Source organism: Phoca vitulina, unplaced genomic scaffold, assembly GCF_004348235.1.
Source record: "Phoca vitulina isolate PV1807 unplaced genomic scaffold, GSC_HSeal_1.0 scaffold7, whole genome shotgun sequence".
Taxonomy (NCBI): Eukaryota; Metazoa; Chordata; class Mammalia; order Carnivora; family Phocidae; genus Phoca; species Phoca vitulina.
In genome coordinates, this window is record NW_022589710.1 from 46,027,829 (window position 1) to 46,043,027 (window position 15,199).

At 40.2% G+C, this 15,199-nt stretch overlaps 1 protein-coding gene across 18 annotated transcripts in view; it reads left to right on the forward strand.

The window, feature by feature from the left end:
• TTLL5 (tubulin tyrosine ligase like 5) overlaps positions 1-15,199 on the forward strand; it is a 274,403-nt gene that overhangs the window by 94,485 nt on the left and 164,719 nt on the right. For all 18 annotated transcript variants that reach the window (XR_004299582.1, XR_004299581.1, XR_004299583.1 and 15 more), the window contains 6 exons: positions 1,111-1,268; positions 2,236-2,542; positions 7,096-7,216; positions 9,915-10,061; positions 11,153-11,256; positions 13,856-13,983. Coding sequence is in view for 15 of the 18 variants with exons in the window: in XM_032405630.1 (XP_032261521.1) it covers positions 1,111-1,268; positions 2,236-2,542; positions 7,096-7,216; positions 9,915-10,061; positions 11,153-11,256; positions 13,856-13,983 (965 nt within the window). In the remaining 3 variants the exon portion in view is untranslated. The remainder of the gene's footprint in view (positions 1-1,110; positions 1,269-2,235; positions 2,543-7,095; positions 7,217-9,914; positions 10,062-11,152; positions 11,257-13,855; positions 13,984-15,199) is intronic.

Genomic DNA, 15,199 nt, shown 5'->3' on the forward strand with positions numbered 1-15,199 from the left:
ACCAAAAGACACAGCCTTTCCATCATTGTCAGAGATTGAAAACTCCCAGAGAAATGAGGATGATTCCTTGACCTCAAAGGGAATACGCTTTGAGTTCTAGGGAGTTCAGTTCTCTGAGAGAATTCATAGTCAACCAGTTAGATCTTGAGTTCTGAGTATACGGGCAGTCAGCTGCCTGCTTTCAGATACTGACATGGATCCTTCTTTTCTGACCCAGTGACCAAGAGTCCTCTCTCTCTTTGCTGACCTAGTTACCTCTGCCTGCATGGTACTTTGCCCGATCCTTGTTTGGATTGGGCCTGATACCAGTCACTTCCCTAACTTATGATTTATCTTACTTTAACTAATGCCTAATGTAGCTGCTGCCATCCCCTTCCCATCCCACTTCCCATTCACAGCTTGATTGAACTTGGCTTTGTCCAACATCTGCTGCCTTCCCTTGTCTGTTCTGACTCTAACTTCTGACCTATACTCAACATCTGGAGAGGCCCTACCACCTCCCCCCATATCCCCCTGTAACTAAGTAGACTCTAATGGAGAAGTTGGAATGCTTGAGACTCTGGGCCTTGGTAACATTCCTAAGACACTTCTCACGTAAGTCTTAGCTCTGTGCTGCCATATTCACAGGTATCAGCCATCCCTCCCCTTGTCTCAACCTCTGCTAAATCTGTATTTGTTAAATACTGTATACATTAGAAGAATATTTGTATAAGTCTGAGTAAATTATAATGAATAACAATAAAACAAACACCTGTAGCCACCACCTAGCTTAAGAATTAAAGTGTTACCAGTGTTCCCAGTCCTTCTTAGGTATAAGGTATTGGGTGGCACTTTATGGGTTCTGCAGTAAACAGTCAGCCAGTATGACTGAATACTTAAAAACACGTAAACACTGTCTTCAGATATATTTTTGTTTTAACAAATTCAGACAGGCCATTAGTGAAGTTTTAACGCAGGTTCCAGTATTCCCATTTATCTGTCGAACCTTTTAGAATTCACTAGAGGTACCCTGTCCAGCCTGTTGTTGGTTACAGAATTCTGTCAAGCCGAGCCTTGGCATAAAGGAGAGAACTTTCTGAAGGCTGTAGCTACCATATTTTTTCCCCATAGACTAGCTGCTGATGGAGCACCAGAACTAAAAGTAGAGAGTATGAATTCAAAGGCCAAGCTGCATGCTGCTCTCTATGAGAGGAAGCTCCTGTCTTTGGAGGTGCGGAAACGTCGAAGACGCAGCAGCAGATTGAGGGCAATGAGGCCAAAATACCCAGGTACCTGCTGGTGAGCTTACGCCAAACTCCATTGTCCGGGTCTTGCCAGTCTGAGTTAATCGGCTTCTTAATTATACTTAATGAATCAGAACCTTCCCGATCCCATACACTTAATTTTTTTGTATAGTCTTTTTCTCAGAAACTTAATTTCAAAAGGATTATATGTTTTTAAACCTCCCATTCTGTAATATTTATACTGAAGAATAACTGAAGCATATACGTTTGGCTTTTGCTCGCTTTTCAGCATCATATAACTAGCTGATACTCTAGAAATACTTGAGGTATAAAGATACATAAATATAAAGAAATACTTTAGCTTAAGTATAATGGAATCCTGAGCGTGATTGTTCAGCTTCTTCATGATTAGGTGTTAAATCTCGTTCATCCCTTGACATTGCTGAATGGTAGAAATATTTTAACCATGAGCAGACAAGGAGGAATTTCTTTCTCTCCCGGATTCTTCCATTTTTAGGTCTGTTTGTCACTGATGACTGACTGCCTTTTCCGCCCCTCCTTCCCTCCTTTGTTGAGCACCTGTATCAGGCACGTTAGTCACTAGGGTTTTCATCGGTGAATAAAAAAGATAAGGCCTTTGTCCTCACATACCTTCCAAGCCAGTGAAAGAGAAAGATAATGAATAAATGTAGGATAGAAAGATACTCCCCTGCTCTTTGTACCTCCATAAAAGGTGCCCTTCTAAAAACCTCTAACACACTGTAGAGATTACCCAGATGTTTGCCTGAAGTTGTGAGAGAGCCATCGGTATTACGCTGAAAAACATGAACTCTAATGAAGATGGGTTTTTAGAATGCATGAGACTGGAGAGTAATGTGTATGCTGTTCATTTTGTGCCTTTTTTGTGGTCTGACTTAGAGATGGGTTTTTACTAAAACGATGAAAGGAAGGTATTGGGAGAGAGGAAAATTTAATCCTTTTTTCAGCAACATTAGTGATTCTTCGCATTTAGTGATCACTCAGCCAGCTGAAATGAATGTTAAAACTGAGACAGAGAGCGAAGAGGAGGAAGAAGTCGCATTAGACAATGAAGATGAAGAACAGGAGGCTTCCCAGGAGGAATCTGCAGGATCCCTTGGAGAAAATCAAGCCAAATACACCCCCTCATTGACTGTTATGGTAGAAAATTCACCCAAAGAAAATGCCATGAAAGTTTCTGAATGGAATAATAAAAGTGAACAGTGCTACAAAATTGAGACTCAGGAGCCAGAGCCTAAATTTAACCTGATGCAGATTCTGCAAGATAACGGCAATCTTAGGTATGTACCTTTGGTAATTATGATAGTAAAACTGGTAACTAATATTGTGTACCAGGTACTATGCTGGGAGCTTTGCAGCCATTTCCTTTTCTTACAGCAGCCCTGGGAGGTAATGACTGTGATTTTATTATTGTTACTATTAAGGAAACTGAGCCTTAGAGAAGTTGCTTGTCCAAGGTATAGAGCTATGATCCAAACCCATGTCTCACTGGTTTGAGTGTCAGTCACTGAAAGTGCAGAGTTCAAGTGGCTCATGGTTTAGTGTAGGGATACTTACTGAGTAGGGGCCCCAGTATGGACAAAGTGCCCTTAGGGCAGAGAGAAAGGAGTGACTGGTCTTGCCTGGAAAGGCTAGAGGGACATTAGGGAGGTGGTAATATTTGAACCAGGCTTTGGCTGATGAGCAGGATGTCAGGAGGGCTGAGAGGTGGCAGCTGTGTGGGAGTACCAGTAGAGGAAATAAAGGCAGAAGGTGTGATGGTCCAGTCAAGTCATTCAGCCCCTCAGCAGACGCTTATTGAGCACCTGCTTTGTGCAGGAATTGTGCTAGGCTGGGTAGTTACATGGAGAGAGGAATGCAGTGAGAGATAAGACAGAAAAAAAAAAAAATGGATGTCATTTGATCATAAAGCACTCTAAAAGGAGCTGGGACTGTATTTTCTAGATGGATAATTTTTAAGCCGATGAATGATATGGTCAGATCTTGATTTAGAAGGTAAATTCTGGTTGCACTGTGGGTCAGTGATTAAGAGGAGAATGAAAGGCAGAAAGGTGAGTTAGGGGCTGTCACAATAGTCCAGAGCCAGGAAGATGAGGCCTTGACCAGAGCCATGGCTACCGGAATGGAGAGAATGGGATGGACTGAATGAAATTTGCAAGTTAAAATGGGGAGGGCTTGGTCTCTGTAGATGTAAGAACTCCAGAGAGGCTGGATTTCCCAAACTTAGCAACTTGGCAATGCCGTCAATCAATATAAGGAGCATAGGAGTTGGTTTCAGGATGGAAATATGTTTCATTTGGGACACAGTGAGGCAGAAGGGCTCTGGGATGAAGTTGTTCAGTGGATAGGTGAAGATACACCTTTGAAGGTCAGAGTTGAACAGAATTGGGCAGTTGATAATTAGGAACTTCAGAGTGGGTGAGCTTGTCCAATTCACTTTAGTCCAGCAAGCACAGGCAGGAGAAAGGAGGAGAATTGAGCCCTGGGGAAAACCAGTGTTTAATAGTAAAGAGATAGGAACTAGCAGTTAGAGAGGTAGGCATCAGCCTAGGAGGAGGGAGTGTGGTAGAAGCTCCAGAATGAGAGTTCCAAGCCATAGTGTGCCTCAGACAGCCCGAGAGAGCATGAAGAGTAACAAGAAACTCCTGCATTTCTGACCTAGGGCCAACTTGTGAGTTGTGAGAAATTGTGAGTTGTGGAAATAAGAAAGCCAAGTGCAAGCCAGCTTTTTCAGAGGATTTGGCAATGAAAGGGAGGTGAGAACACATAGTGAGAGCAAGCTAAGAGAAAAGGATTTTTTTTTTTTAAAAGATGAGGATTCTGGAGCTTATTTATAGACTAGGGGAAGGGTTTGATGGAAAGAGGATTAGGGGCACCTGGGTGGCTCAGTCGGTTAAGCATCTGACTCTTGATTTTGGCTCAGGTCATGATCTCAGGGTTGTGAGATTGAGCCCTGCATCAGCTCCCCACTCAGCACAGTCTACTTGAGATTCTCTCTTTCCCTCCACCCTCCCCCTGCTCATGCTCTCTCTCTCTCTAAATAAATAAAATCGTTAAAAAAAAAAAAAAAAAGGAAAGAGGATTAGAGATGCAGAAATGGATATATTGATAGGAAGGGCCCTAAAGGAAGGTGCAAAGAGGCCACTGGAGGGGTATCTCTTACTATAAGTCAGAAAGAAAGCACTATGGGATGAATGCAGTAGTTAGAAGTGAAAGGGGAAGAAAGGCTAGGTATTGATGCATTTTGGCCTTTATTTTCTAAGTTAGAGGTCAGTTCTTATATTGCAAGGGTGGGTGGGTAACATCGGGGGTTCGGGAGAGTGGGGAGATCAAGTTAAGGTTTGGAACAGCGTCATGGAGAATAGCAGTAGTTCTGTTGAGTGGAGAGCACACCAAACTGTCCGAAGACCTGGACTCTTGCTTTTTAGGGTTCAGCAATGGACTGTGTGATCATGGGCTGGTCAGAGAGAGCTTCTCCACGTCTCAGTTTCCTTTTCCTTTAGGCCAAGGTATGGGGTTAGACAAATGTTTTTCAAACTGTGCTTTCTGGAGGGGAAAAAAGATTCCACTGAATTGAAATAGAACATTTGAAAACCACTGGACTATATTCTAAGGCCCTTTCCAGCAATAACATTCTACTTAGCTGTTGTAGAAATAAGTTATTTCTTCATAAATCTCATGGATCTGACTTTCAATGAGTAAACTTGTAGTTGCCTGGTGTGTTAATGCAAATTAGTGGTTTTTAGACTCTGTTCCCTGGAGCTACCCATCATTCTGTGGGGCATCTCCGTGGCTACTGAGGGGTCTCAGGGAGGTCATGGCAAGGATTCGAGACTCTCGGCCCTAGCATTTAGTTGTGTAATTTTTATAATGAGGATCCATATAAGCTTAGTTTTTTTTAAAAAATAAGGGTTTTTTGGTTTAAATCATTCTAGTTTTCATTCTTTCATCTTTTTGGGTTTGTTGCAAATGACTAGCTGACCAATGTGAACAGTACCTTAGGGCCAGTCTCAGAATGAACAACCCCGGGTTCTTTCAGTGAGGTTTATAGAAATGGAAAGCTCAGTACTTGTTCATTTGATTTGTGGCAATGATTTGCAACGAAACAATAATTGACATCTCAGCCTCCAAGTGATAATTCTCTTATCTGAAAGACCTTCATGTTTTAGCATTAGAGGAGTAATTAATAAAATCAGGTATTCTACTTTGGAGATGTCTGAAATGAAATATCAAATGTTTCTACCTCATTCGATAGCAAGTGAATTTGTGGACCAAAATTAAGAATCTTTTTCACTTATTTTGTCTTGAAAATAATCTGTTGTGGGGGTAAGGCTTTTGGGAATGGTTGAGGGGAAAGTGGCATGTGGTCTCCAGGAGAACAAGGGCGTAAGTGTTGCCCTTGTTGAGAAACATTTGAAAATATAAATTTGTTTTTTCTTTTTTTTTTTAGGATTTTATTATTTGACAGAGAGAGACACAGCGAGAGAGGGAAGACAAGCAGGGGGAGTGGGGGAGGGAGAAGCAGACTTCCCGCTGAGCAGGGAGCCCGATGCGGGGCTTGATCCCAAGACCCTGGGATCATGACCTGAGCCGAAGGCAGATGCTTAATGACTGAGCCACCCAGGTGCCCCTAAATTTGTTTTTTCAAAATCATATTGTACTCCCATAAACTGTCCCCATTAGTAAAAAAGATGTAGCCTGACTTATATTTTATGCTCTGAAGATCTTCTGTATTAAACTCTCAAGAGCAAATCTACTTCTCAACCTGACTCCCCTCCCCTTCAGTCCCTCTACCACATATATAGAAGTTAGACCTAGACCTTCTAGGATGTCCACTTTACTCTGGACAAGTCGTTCATCCTAATTTTGGAGGAACAGTGAGTAGAAAGCATTCAGTGATTGCATGTGTGAGGATTGTAAACAAAGTTTGTGTTGGGCCCTAATCTTCGCTGATGTAATTTTGGCTAGAGTGTCAGAAGGCCGATCAGCTGAAGTAACCAAAATCTCTCCTGAAGGAAAACAGATCTGCTACAATTAGCAGCTGAAGCGAAAATTATCAGTGTGTCTCTGGTATTTCTATCTTCTAAACCATAGCTTGAATAGATTTCCTTATTTCCAACCTAGACCACCAAGCAGAAATCTGCTGGGTTTTTCGGTGATGCCGCTGAGGTACTTTTTACTATATGTAAAGATTTCTTTTTCCCACTGAACATCTGGGCCCGTCCTAGCCTGTCAGTTCATCTATGCCAAACTCTGTTGGACCTCACTCATTTGTTCTGGGCTCCAGCCATTCCCGTCTTGTAGTTGAGAAAAGCATGACCTTAAAATTTGGTCTCAAAAGTTCCTTTGTAGGATTTATCTATTTCCTGCTTTGGAGGCCTTTGCACACCAGAAATATTAGTTGCCATAGCAAAAGAATACTTTTGCACCAACTGATGAGTACATAAGGGACTCCAACGCAGAAAAACCTTTCTACATTAATGCATATGTTATTGTGAAGATTCAGTACTTTTCCCGTCTATTTCCCCCAAGAAAGTTATTAAGAAGTTCAGAGATAAGGTATAAGAGTAGGAAACCTGATACCCTATTCTTGTTTGATTTTTTTTCTCCCGTGTTAATAATAGAGAAAATAAATAAGATTCTTTAATAGAAAAAAAAAAAATCTCATGTACTCTGTAGAAGGTATCTTTAGTCAATGACTGCATGATGGGCTTCATTTTTCTTAGCCATCCTAATAGGAGGATCCTCACAGTCCACTTTGAGTGAGGCAAGTACACATTTGGTAGGCTTACCATTCTGTCTCATAATGGTATGTTGTTTTGGATTTCTATAGCAAAGTGCAGGCCCGAATAGCATTCTCTGCCTATCTCCAGCATGTTCAAATTCGCCTGATGAAGGACAGTGGAGGTCAAACGTTCAGTGCCAGTTGGGCTGCCAAAGAGGATGAACAGATGGTGAGGCTCTTCTTGTTGGAACCTTTTTACTTTCCCTGTTTCTTTCCTTCTCCTTCTCCTCCTCCTCCACTTCCTCCTCCTCCTCTTCCTACTTTCAACTAGGGTAAAGAGCAATATATTCTTCTGGTGAAAGAGTTGTTCCACACTATAGATTATAGATTTACTTTAATGTGAAGTAAATCTTTGATCTGGGGCCATGTTCATTACACTCTGTTGAGGGCATCAGTTTATTTCATCCTGAAAATAGAAATTGATTGCTCATTAGACGTCAGGTACTGTGCAAAGCCCTCAAAAAGAATAACAATTTAGAGCCCTTTCACTGTTCGATTTTCCCGTTGCATTAACTCTTTGACGTAGGCACTGTAGTCCCCATTTTGTAGCTGAGGCAACAAAGACCTAGAGCACGGCCGTAATTTGCCTCTTGTCCCACAGCTTGTGTGTGGGGAGACTGAAACTTGAACTCACAGGTTACAATTGTACATTATTTGCTCTTCTCTTGTTTCCATGCATCACAAGGCATATGTTTTCTGTCCTGAGGGGGTGGCGTTAACCCTGTGAAAGCACTTTATTATAGGCCGTCAGAGAATGTACCATCCTCCATTTTAATGTTATTTCTCTACTAGTTGAAATTTTATAAAGTTCTTATTAGATGACTGGAAACAAACTGTGTAATAATTTTTGCTGTGTATCAGTCATTTGAACATGCCTAGGATTTAGCATTCTAGCACGGTTTTTCTTTTTGAATTGGAATGACAGGGAACTTCATGCTCTTTGGTAAGGTCAACGCTTATAGAAGAAGCCACAGTCCTTCTATAGCCTTTTGACCACAGGGATCTGTCACCCACAAGAGAGGGACCTCTAAGTCTGAGAAAGCTGCATCCTTTGTCCAACTCAATGGTGACCCTACCATAATTTTCAGTTCTCCACATACGAGAGGCATACAATATGCCAGGCTTATTATAAAAAACATGATGGAAATCCCAGAAAACAACTTGTGAATTTAAAGTAGCCAATACAACCCAGAGATAAAACCTTGTGTGTTGTGAATAATCCTTCAACCATCAGTGGAAAATGTTAGCTCTGCTCTTTCCAAGTGGAAAATTGAAACTGCCTTTTTGAGAGTCAGTTTGTCTGCTCCACTGTGAAAAAATAATGTTTTAACATAACAGCTTAAGCCACCCTATAGTAAAGACAGCAGAATAGAATCGTGAAATCCAACCTCTGGTTATGAGGCTATTCCTTCATGCTGGAGCAAATTGGCACCAAAGATACAATGAGCCAAAATCAAATTCAGGAATAAAAAAAGAGCTCAGAATAGAATAACTCCTGCAACCGCTTGGAACTCACACAGGATTTCGGGGGGGGGGGGTTGTTTACGAGAATACTTAGGATCATCACCGCAAAACTTAATACCAGTTCTGTGCATTCCTGTTTGAAAATCTAGCTAGAGAGCAAACCCTAACCCATTCCCTGATGATTGCGGCGGCGGTCTTGTTGAGGAAGGTAGGGGTAGAATTGTCTTCTCTGCCCCAAGTTAGGGTTAGAGATTCTTTATCATATTCTCATAGGAGGCACATCAATAGAAGATCCTCAAATCTATCATCTTAAGGCAATTTTATCATGTTGTGGGGGTGTGGGGAGGGAAGGAACAATTCTCTTTAAGGCCCTTAGTCTCACAAAATCTCTCTTGGAAGCATTTGTCATACTGTGAGTGATCTGATTGGTATCTGTTCAGATTTCAGAATCCTTTGCCCCATGCCAAGTGAGATGTACTCTTTGTACCACTTAATGACTTTTCTCTGTCCCCCCCCCCCCGGCCTCCCCACCAACTCCCTTCCCCATGGGGAAGGAAAAAAGAAGCCACCACCTCTCACATACAGAGTATTGGTTCTTTCTTTTTCTTCAACACTAAACTTTTTAAATGAGCGGTTTCTATTCTTTATTACCCGTGCTCTTCTTAGTCTCTTCCTTCTATTCCCTTCTCTACTGAAAGTGTTCTGTTGAAGTTATCTCACAATGGCCAGATCCAGGGCCTTGTTTTGGTCTTGGTCCTGGTCCTTTTCAGCTCTGGTCTCTTGGAAGATTTTGACATGGGGCCTTTAATTCCCTTGGCTTCCATGATACTCTTTTCTCCTCGGGTTTTTTTTTGGTAAATTTCTGGTGTTTCTGCCATGGGTTTTTGTTTTGTTTTGTTTTGTTTTGTTTTCTGATTCTTCCTCCTCTTTCCTGTCTCTAAATGAATATGAATATTTCTGTATTCTTTCTCTTCCTTCTCACCTTTGATGATTTCATCTGCTCCCATGGTTTTAATTTCCACTGTCTGTCCTTGAAAGCTACTTTCCCTAAGTAGCTTTCTCTGATCACCCTATTAGAAGTGATACCTGCACTTTGATTTATTATACTACCATTTGCATGTGAGTTGTGGTACTTTTACAGTTACTTCTTTAATATATAATTATTTGCATACATATTTATTGATTTTCTGATTGCCAGCTTATTGAGGGAAGAGTACGTTTCTTTTGTTTTGTCTCTCTGTATCCTTCTTATGCCTAATGTTTTTGCTCTGGGTCTTATTTGTTGAAATGTATAGTGTACCTGTTCTCATATCTCTGTTGGGTAAACCCTTCATAGCCTGTCTTCTGTTGCTTAGCATAATCCCTGCTCCCCTCCCCCCCGCCCCGCCGATGACTCTTAATAGGAGCTAGTGGTTCGCTTCCTTAAACGAGCGTCTAGTAACCTCCAGCACTCACTGAGGATGGTATTACCCAGTCGACGATTGGCACTTCTGGAACGCAGAAGAATCTTGGCCCACCAACTGGGTGATTTTATTATTGTATACAACAAGGTAGGTGGTTATCTCTTACTCTTGTGTTTTAGATTGCCATACACTATTAGCAGCAAGCTAGAAGCCTGTGTCCAGCTGGGTGGAGAGGTCCTTCTCTTTTCTAGTGTTGTCAACCCTTGTGTGTAACTGTTACAGGGAGCTGGACCTCACTCCTTAACCTAGCTGGTCTGAAAAGCTGCTTATTACTTCTGAAAGCCCAGTGGCCATAGTTAATGCTTATCAAAAAGCATATTCCCTCTGAGTGCTATTGTATCTGAGATGAATCCTGGACTATGTGAATTTGCATTGTCATTATTATGCCTTTAAACAGTGGTGAATTGACTATTTGAGAGCAAATTAACTGTGGATTTAATAGAATGACATAATTTTCTTTCCTGAGAGAGTTATACTTTGTATTTGAGAACATTTTAGATGGTGACATCATTTTACAGCCAAGACCAGGAAATGTACTACTTGGTTAGAATATTTTTCAAAGCATCTGATATCCAAAGGGTATTTGGGAGAAAAAAAGTATGGTCATTTTGCAGAAGGGAAAACTGAGGAAATTTAAATGGCATTTGTAAAGATGCGTGGAATAAATAGTAGAATATTAATATACTAAATCAATAGCTGTGATTTACTCCAGATCTGTTGAGAATTTTGGTATGTCTTATATAAGTGAAGAATTTACTCAGTTTGGATGCTGGTAGAGGAGTACCTTCCAAGACCTATCTTTCGTCTCCCTAATTGTAACAAAATACAGTATCTCTGTTGTCATACTGTTAAAGCTGCAAGGGTGAGCACAGATGTTACTAAGCTAAAAAGAGCTATAAAGTTCTTTTTGAATGGGTTATGTGGGCAGAAAGTAAAAACATGATAAAAAATTTACATTTATTCTGCAACTTTTATTTGGAAATTCCAAAATATTTTATGAAATAATGGCAGAGAATAATATATCAAATTTATAGGTGGCAAAAGTACATGGAGGAAGTAAGTGTCTTTACTATAAAGACAAATTAACCCAATGGTAATGAAACCAGATGATGAAGTATGCATTTATCAGGAGTCAGTTTTATCTTATTGTTTTCCTGTGTGGGTTGGGGACTGGGTAGGAAACAGAACAGATGGCTGAAAAGAAATCGAAGAAGAAACTTGAAGAAGAAGAGGAAGATGGGGTGAATACAGAAAACTTTCAGGAGTTCATCAGACAAGCAAGGTAGAAGATATTCTTGATTAATAAAAACTATCTTACTCTATCTGCCAGACTGCCCATTCAATTCTTAATATTTCCTTGTTTCTAACATATGGATGTGAGTGAAATCACTCTCAGAATGAGAAAAAGAGTTTCATAGGCTTGGCCTCTCCATATTTCAGCCAATTATGTTGTTGTTGTCATGGTTTCAGTTATCAAAACACTGCTGCTGGGTATCTGGGCTGTATTTCTAGACGGCCTTCAAAGTACACACCACTTGAAGTGCTGAGAGAGCCCTTTGGAAAGTTGAAGTTAGAGGCTTCCAGTGTTTACTGGATCTGAATTTATCCCTGACCTATTGATGCGGTGGTGATGACCAAATTTTGCCTACATTGAGTGGGCTGAGGAATTGGCAGTTTCTCAGCACTGTGAGGGTTACGCCTAATTTATATAAAATAGAACAGGTCCTTCATGTGTAGAGTTAGCCTTTAAGGATTGAAAATCTCAGCATTCAGCTCTATCTTGATATAAATCAGTCATGCCATTTTGTCCATTGACAATATGTTTCCGAAGGAAGAGGTAACAAAGGCATTTCATTTAAAATTTTGTAAGACTCACACTGGAGGGCCTTTTTCTGAAACAGAGAGTCATACAAAACTCCTCAAATAAAGGATAAAACATCTGTATCACCCCATTAATTAGTCTTCAACCATCAAACTCACTGTGGGGAGAAGAGCAGGAGAAAATCGATTCTCTGTTGGTTTATGAAGTTAAATCAGGTGGTGAGTTATATAGTCTTATATTATCATATAAGATAATATGATCTGTGTTTAAGACCTTGTACAGACCTAAGGATAGCCTCACTATCATACGCTTAAAAACTCACAGCAAACAAAGACATCATTTTGTAGGAGTTTATAATCGTGTAATGTTACTTTGTTAACATTCTTGGGTCTTGAGTTATATGATTGATAATTCAGGTATAGAAGCAAAACAAGAAATGGTTTCTCATATCAACATTATAAAAATTGGAAAGAAAAACTAGAGTATGTTCAGAAAATTACTCTACTTTAAAAGTTAAAAGATTAATATTCTGTTCCTCCTAGGGATCTGCAAGATCCTTATAATATAAAAAAAGAAAAGAAAAGCCAATTTTTTGAAAAGTGATGTGTATTCCCTTACCAGGCCTAACTGGATGCTAAAAATGAATTACATGTACTAAGACAAATGATACAGAGTTGGAGATAAAATATGCTGGAACGTATTTATTACTGTTGTACATTGAGTGTTGATTGTTGGAAATTTCTGCTAGCATCGGTTCGTTTATTACATTTGGGGTGGTACCCGGATACCTCCATGGAGGTTGGTAAATGCAGATCCCTGCAGGAGTCAGGCAAGGAAACACAGATTATGAAGTGGGCAAAGATTAAGAGAAGAGGCATCAAGCAGTTTGTATTTTGACCAACCTTAACCTTTCCCTTTCCCTTTCTGTGAAGGGCCAAATAAAACACACAGACAGGCAGAGGTAATCACCCATTTGTAATCTCAGCTGCACGTGGATCTTTAATAGTTACTTGAGGTACTTTGTGGCATTTGGCTACTCTGGAGACTGTGGGGTTTACCCTGAGATTCATAGAAGCGGTTTCCTAGGTTGTCATCACAGTGTATTCTGAAGATGGGGTATAGGTTTTTTGTGATAACACAGGAATACTTTGCCTATTTAAAGGCCGCTCATCTGGAATACAGCCTGGCTCCAGGAAAAAAAAATGCAGAAGGCCATTGAGAACCTCCCACAGGTGTTGAAAAATCCATGCATAATATGTTTACTAGAAGAATCCTGTGGGCCCTCATCAGATTCCTTATACTTTCCATTTTGTGGATGTTCATAAAGTGCATATAATTTTAATATCTGAAATGACCTAGAACCATCTCGTTCCATCTCCTTCATTGTATAGATGGTTAGGGAACTCTTCATATGGTTATGCTGGTAGGTCTCCTTATTTCTGACATAGGGAATTAAAATGACAAGGGTCTCCTTTAATGAACACATTTCAGTTATCTGGAAGTGGGGGGCAAACTGAAGGGCCAGATAATAAATATTTCAGACTGTGTAGGATACCTATGATCTTCATAGCATATTCTTCTCTAAAAAGATAAAAACCATTTTTAGCAGGGAGCCATACAAGAATATGTTGCTCATCAGCTTGTCAGTTTTGACCCCATAAAGTTTGTAGTTTGTTGGCCTCTAATATAGAACATGGCTATCCAATAGAACTTTCTGTGTTGTAGCCACTGAGTACGTGAAATGTGGCTAGTCTGAGAAGAATCTTTAAATGTACTTAATTTTAATTCATTTAAACTGAAATCATATATGCCTCCTGAATACCATATTGGACAGTGCATCTCGAATATTCACTTTGGGATGAAGAAAGCCTTATCATGCTTTAATTTTTTTAGACGACTTTGTTTGTATTCCTATTTAACCATCTATTATTAGGGAGTTTTCAGCTTGTACTTTTCATTTTCCCCTTCTCCAGCTGACTCCATTTCCAGAATAAAATCTGGTGGAAAGATTTTCCAGAACAGCTTCCTGTTCTGACCATACTCTCTCTCCTCGTTTCAGTGAGGCTGAACTGGAGGAGGTGTTGACTTTTTATACCCAAAAAAACAAGTCTGCAAGTGTCTTCCTGGGGACTCACTCAAAAAGTTCTAAAAACAGCAACAGTTATTCTGATAGCGGGGCAAAGGGTGGTAAGTATGATGGTTTATTAATGAAAAATAAGAAGAACAAGTGAAAAAATGAGACATGCGAAAAGAGCCAAGAATCATGTGCTGCGTAAGCACTATCAGACTCCAAGATGGTGAAGTATTGCAGTGTGGGGGTCGGGGCTGAGGAGGCATTCCATTTTTGTCCTCAGAACAAGAGGGACATGGTCTGATTTTTTTTTTTTTTTTTTCACGAAAATTAACAGCAGAGAGCTTTTCAAGACAAGCTAATAATGGCTAACATTTAAGGGAGTGCTCATATTACTATAATCTGCTGGATGTGATCTAATTTTTTTACTTTTAAAAACCATATGGAGTGGGTGCTATTATTCAACTTCTTTATACAGATGAGAAAACAGAAGCTGAAAGAGACTGAGTAACTTGCTCAAGGATCCCCTCCACGGTGCAGTGGGATGAGAATTTGAACCTTCATCTGCCTGACTCAAAGCTTGTGCTCTTAATCTGTGCTCTTCTGCCTTTCCTAATAGTTATTTCCCATTCTTTTTAAGTTTTTTGCTTCCTCTGGCTTAGCAGCATTGGCATTTGGGGTAGAAGAATTATTTGTTGCGTGGGACTCTTCCATACCTGGTGGGATGTCTAATAGCCTTAGTCCCACATCCTAAATGCCTTTAGCTTTCTTCAGTCACTGTGATAGCCCAGAATGTTCCCACGCATTTCTAAAAGAGCTCACTGCGGGGGAACTCTGTGATTGGGGATTTTGGAATTAATGTGGACCGAACTCTCTAGCTCATGTCATATGATCAAAAAATAGCAGTGATGTTCTGTTATAAACAAAGCTTTGTGCCTTAAAGTAAGATTCATTTAAAATCTAGTTGGGAAGTGTAAGACATAGGAAATCTACACCAATTCTGTCACTATGCTGAGCACTAAATTCAAGGATGGAAACTCGTTCCCTGCTGTTAAGACTACCATAGTCTAATGTGGAAATAGCGAGGATAATTGGTCATTTAAAATGTGGAGTGAGTGTTCCAAAGAAACAGTGTTAATGTTTTAAAAACTGTTTTGATTCAGAGGCTAGTCTACAAAAGCCTATTTATATTGAGCTCACTGTATAATCGAATGATATTTCTAGAAGTCCCCAGGTCAGCCCTCTTCTTTGAGCTGTCCTGGCTTATCTAAGTTCTGAAGTTAGTTGATTCATCTGTTTATTCATTCCTTCTACACGTTTTTCCCGAGCACC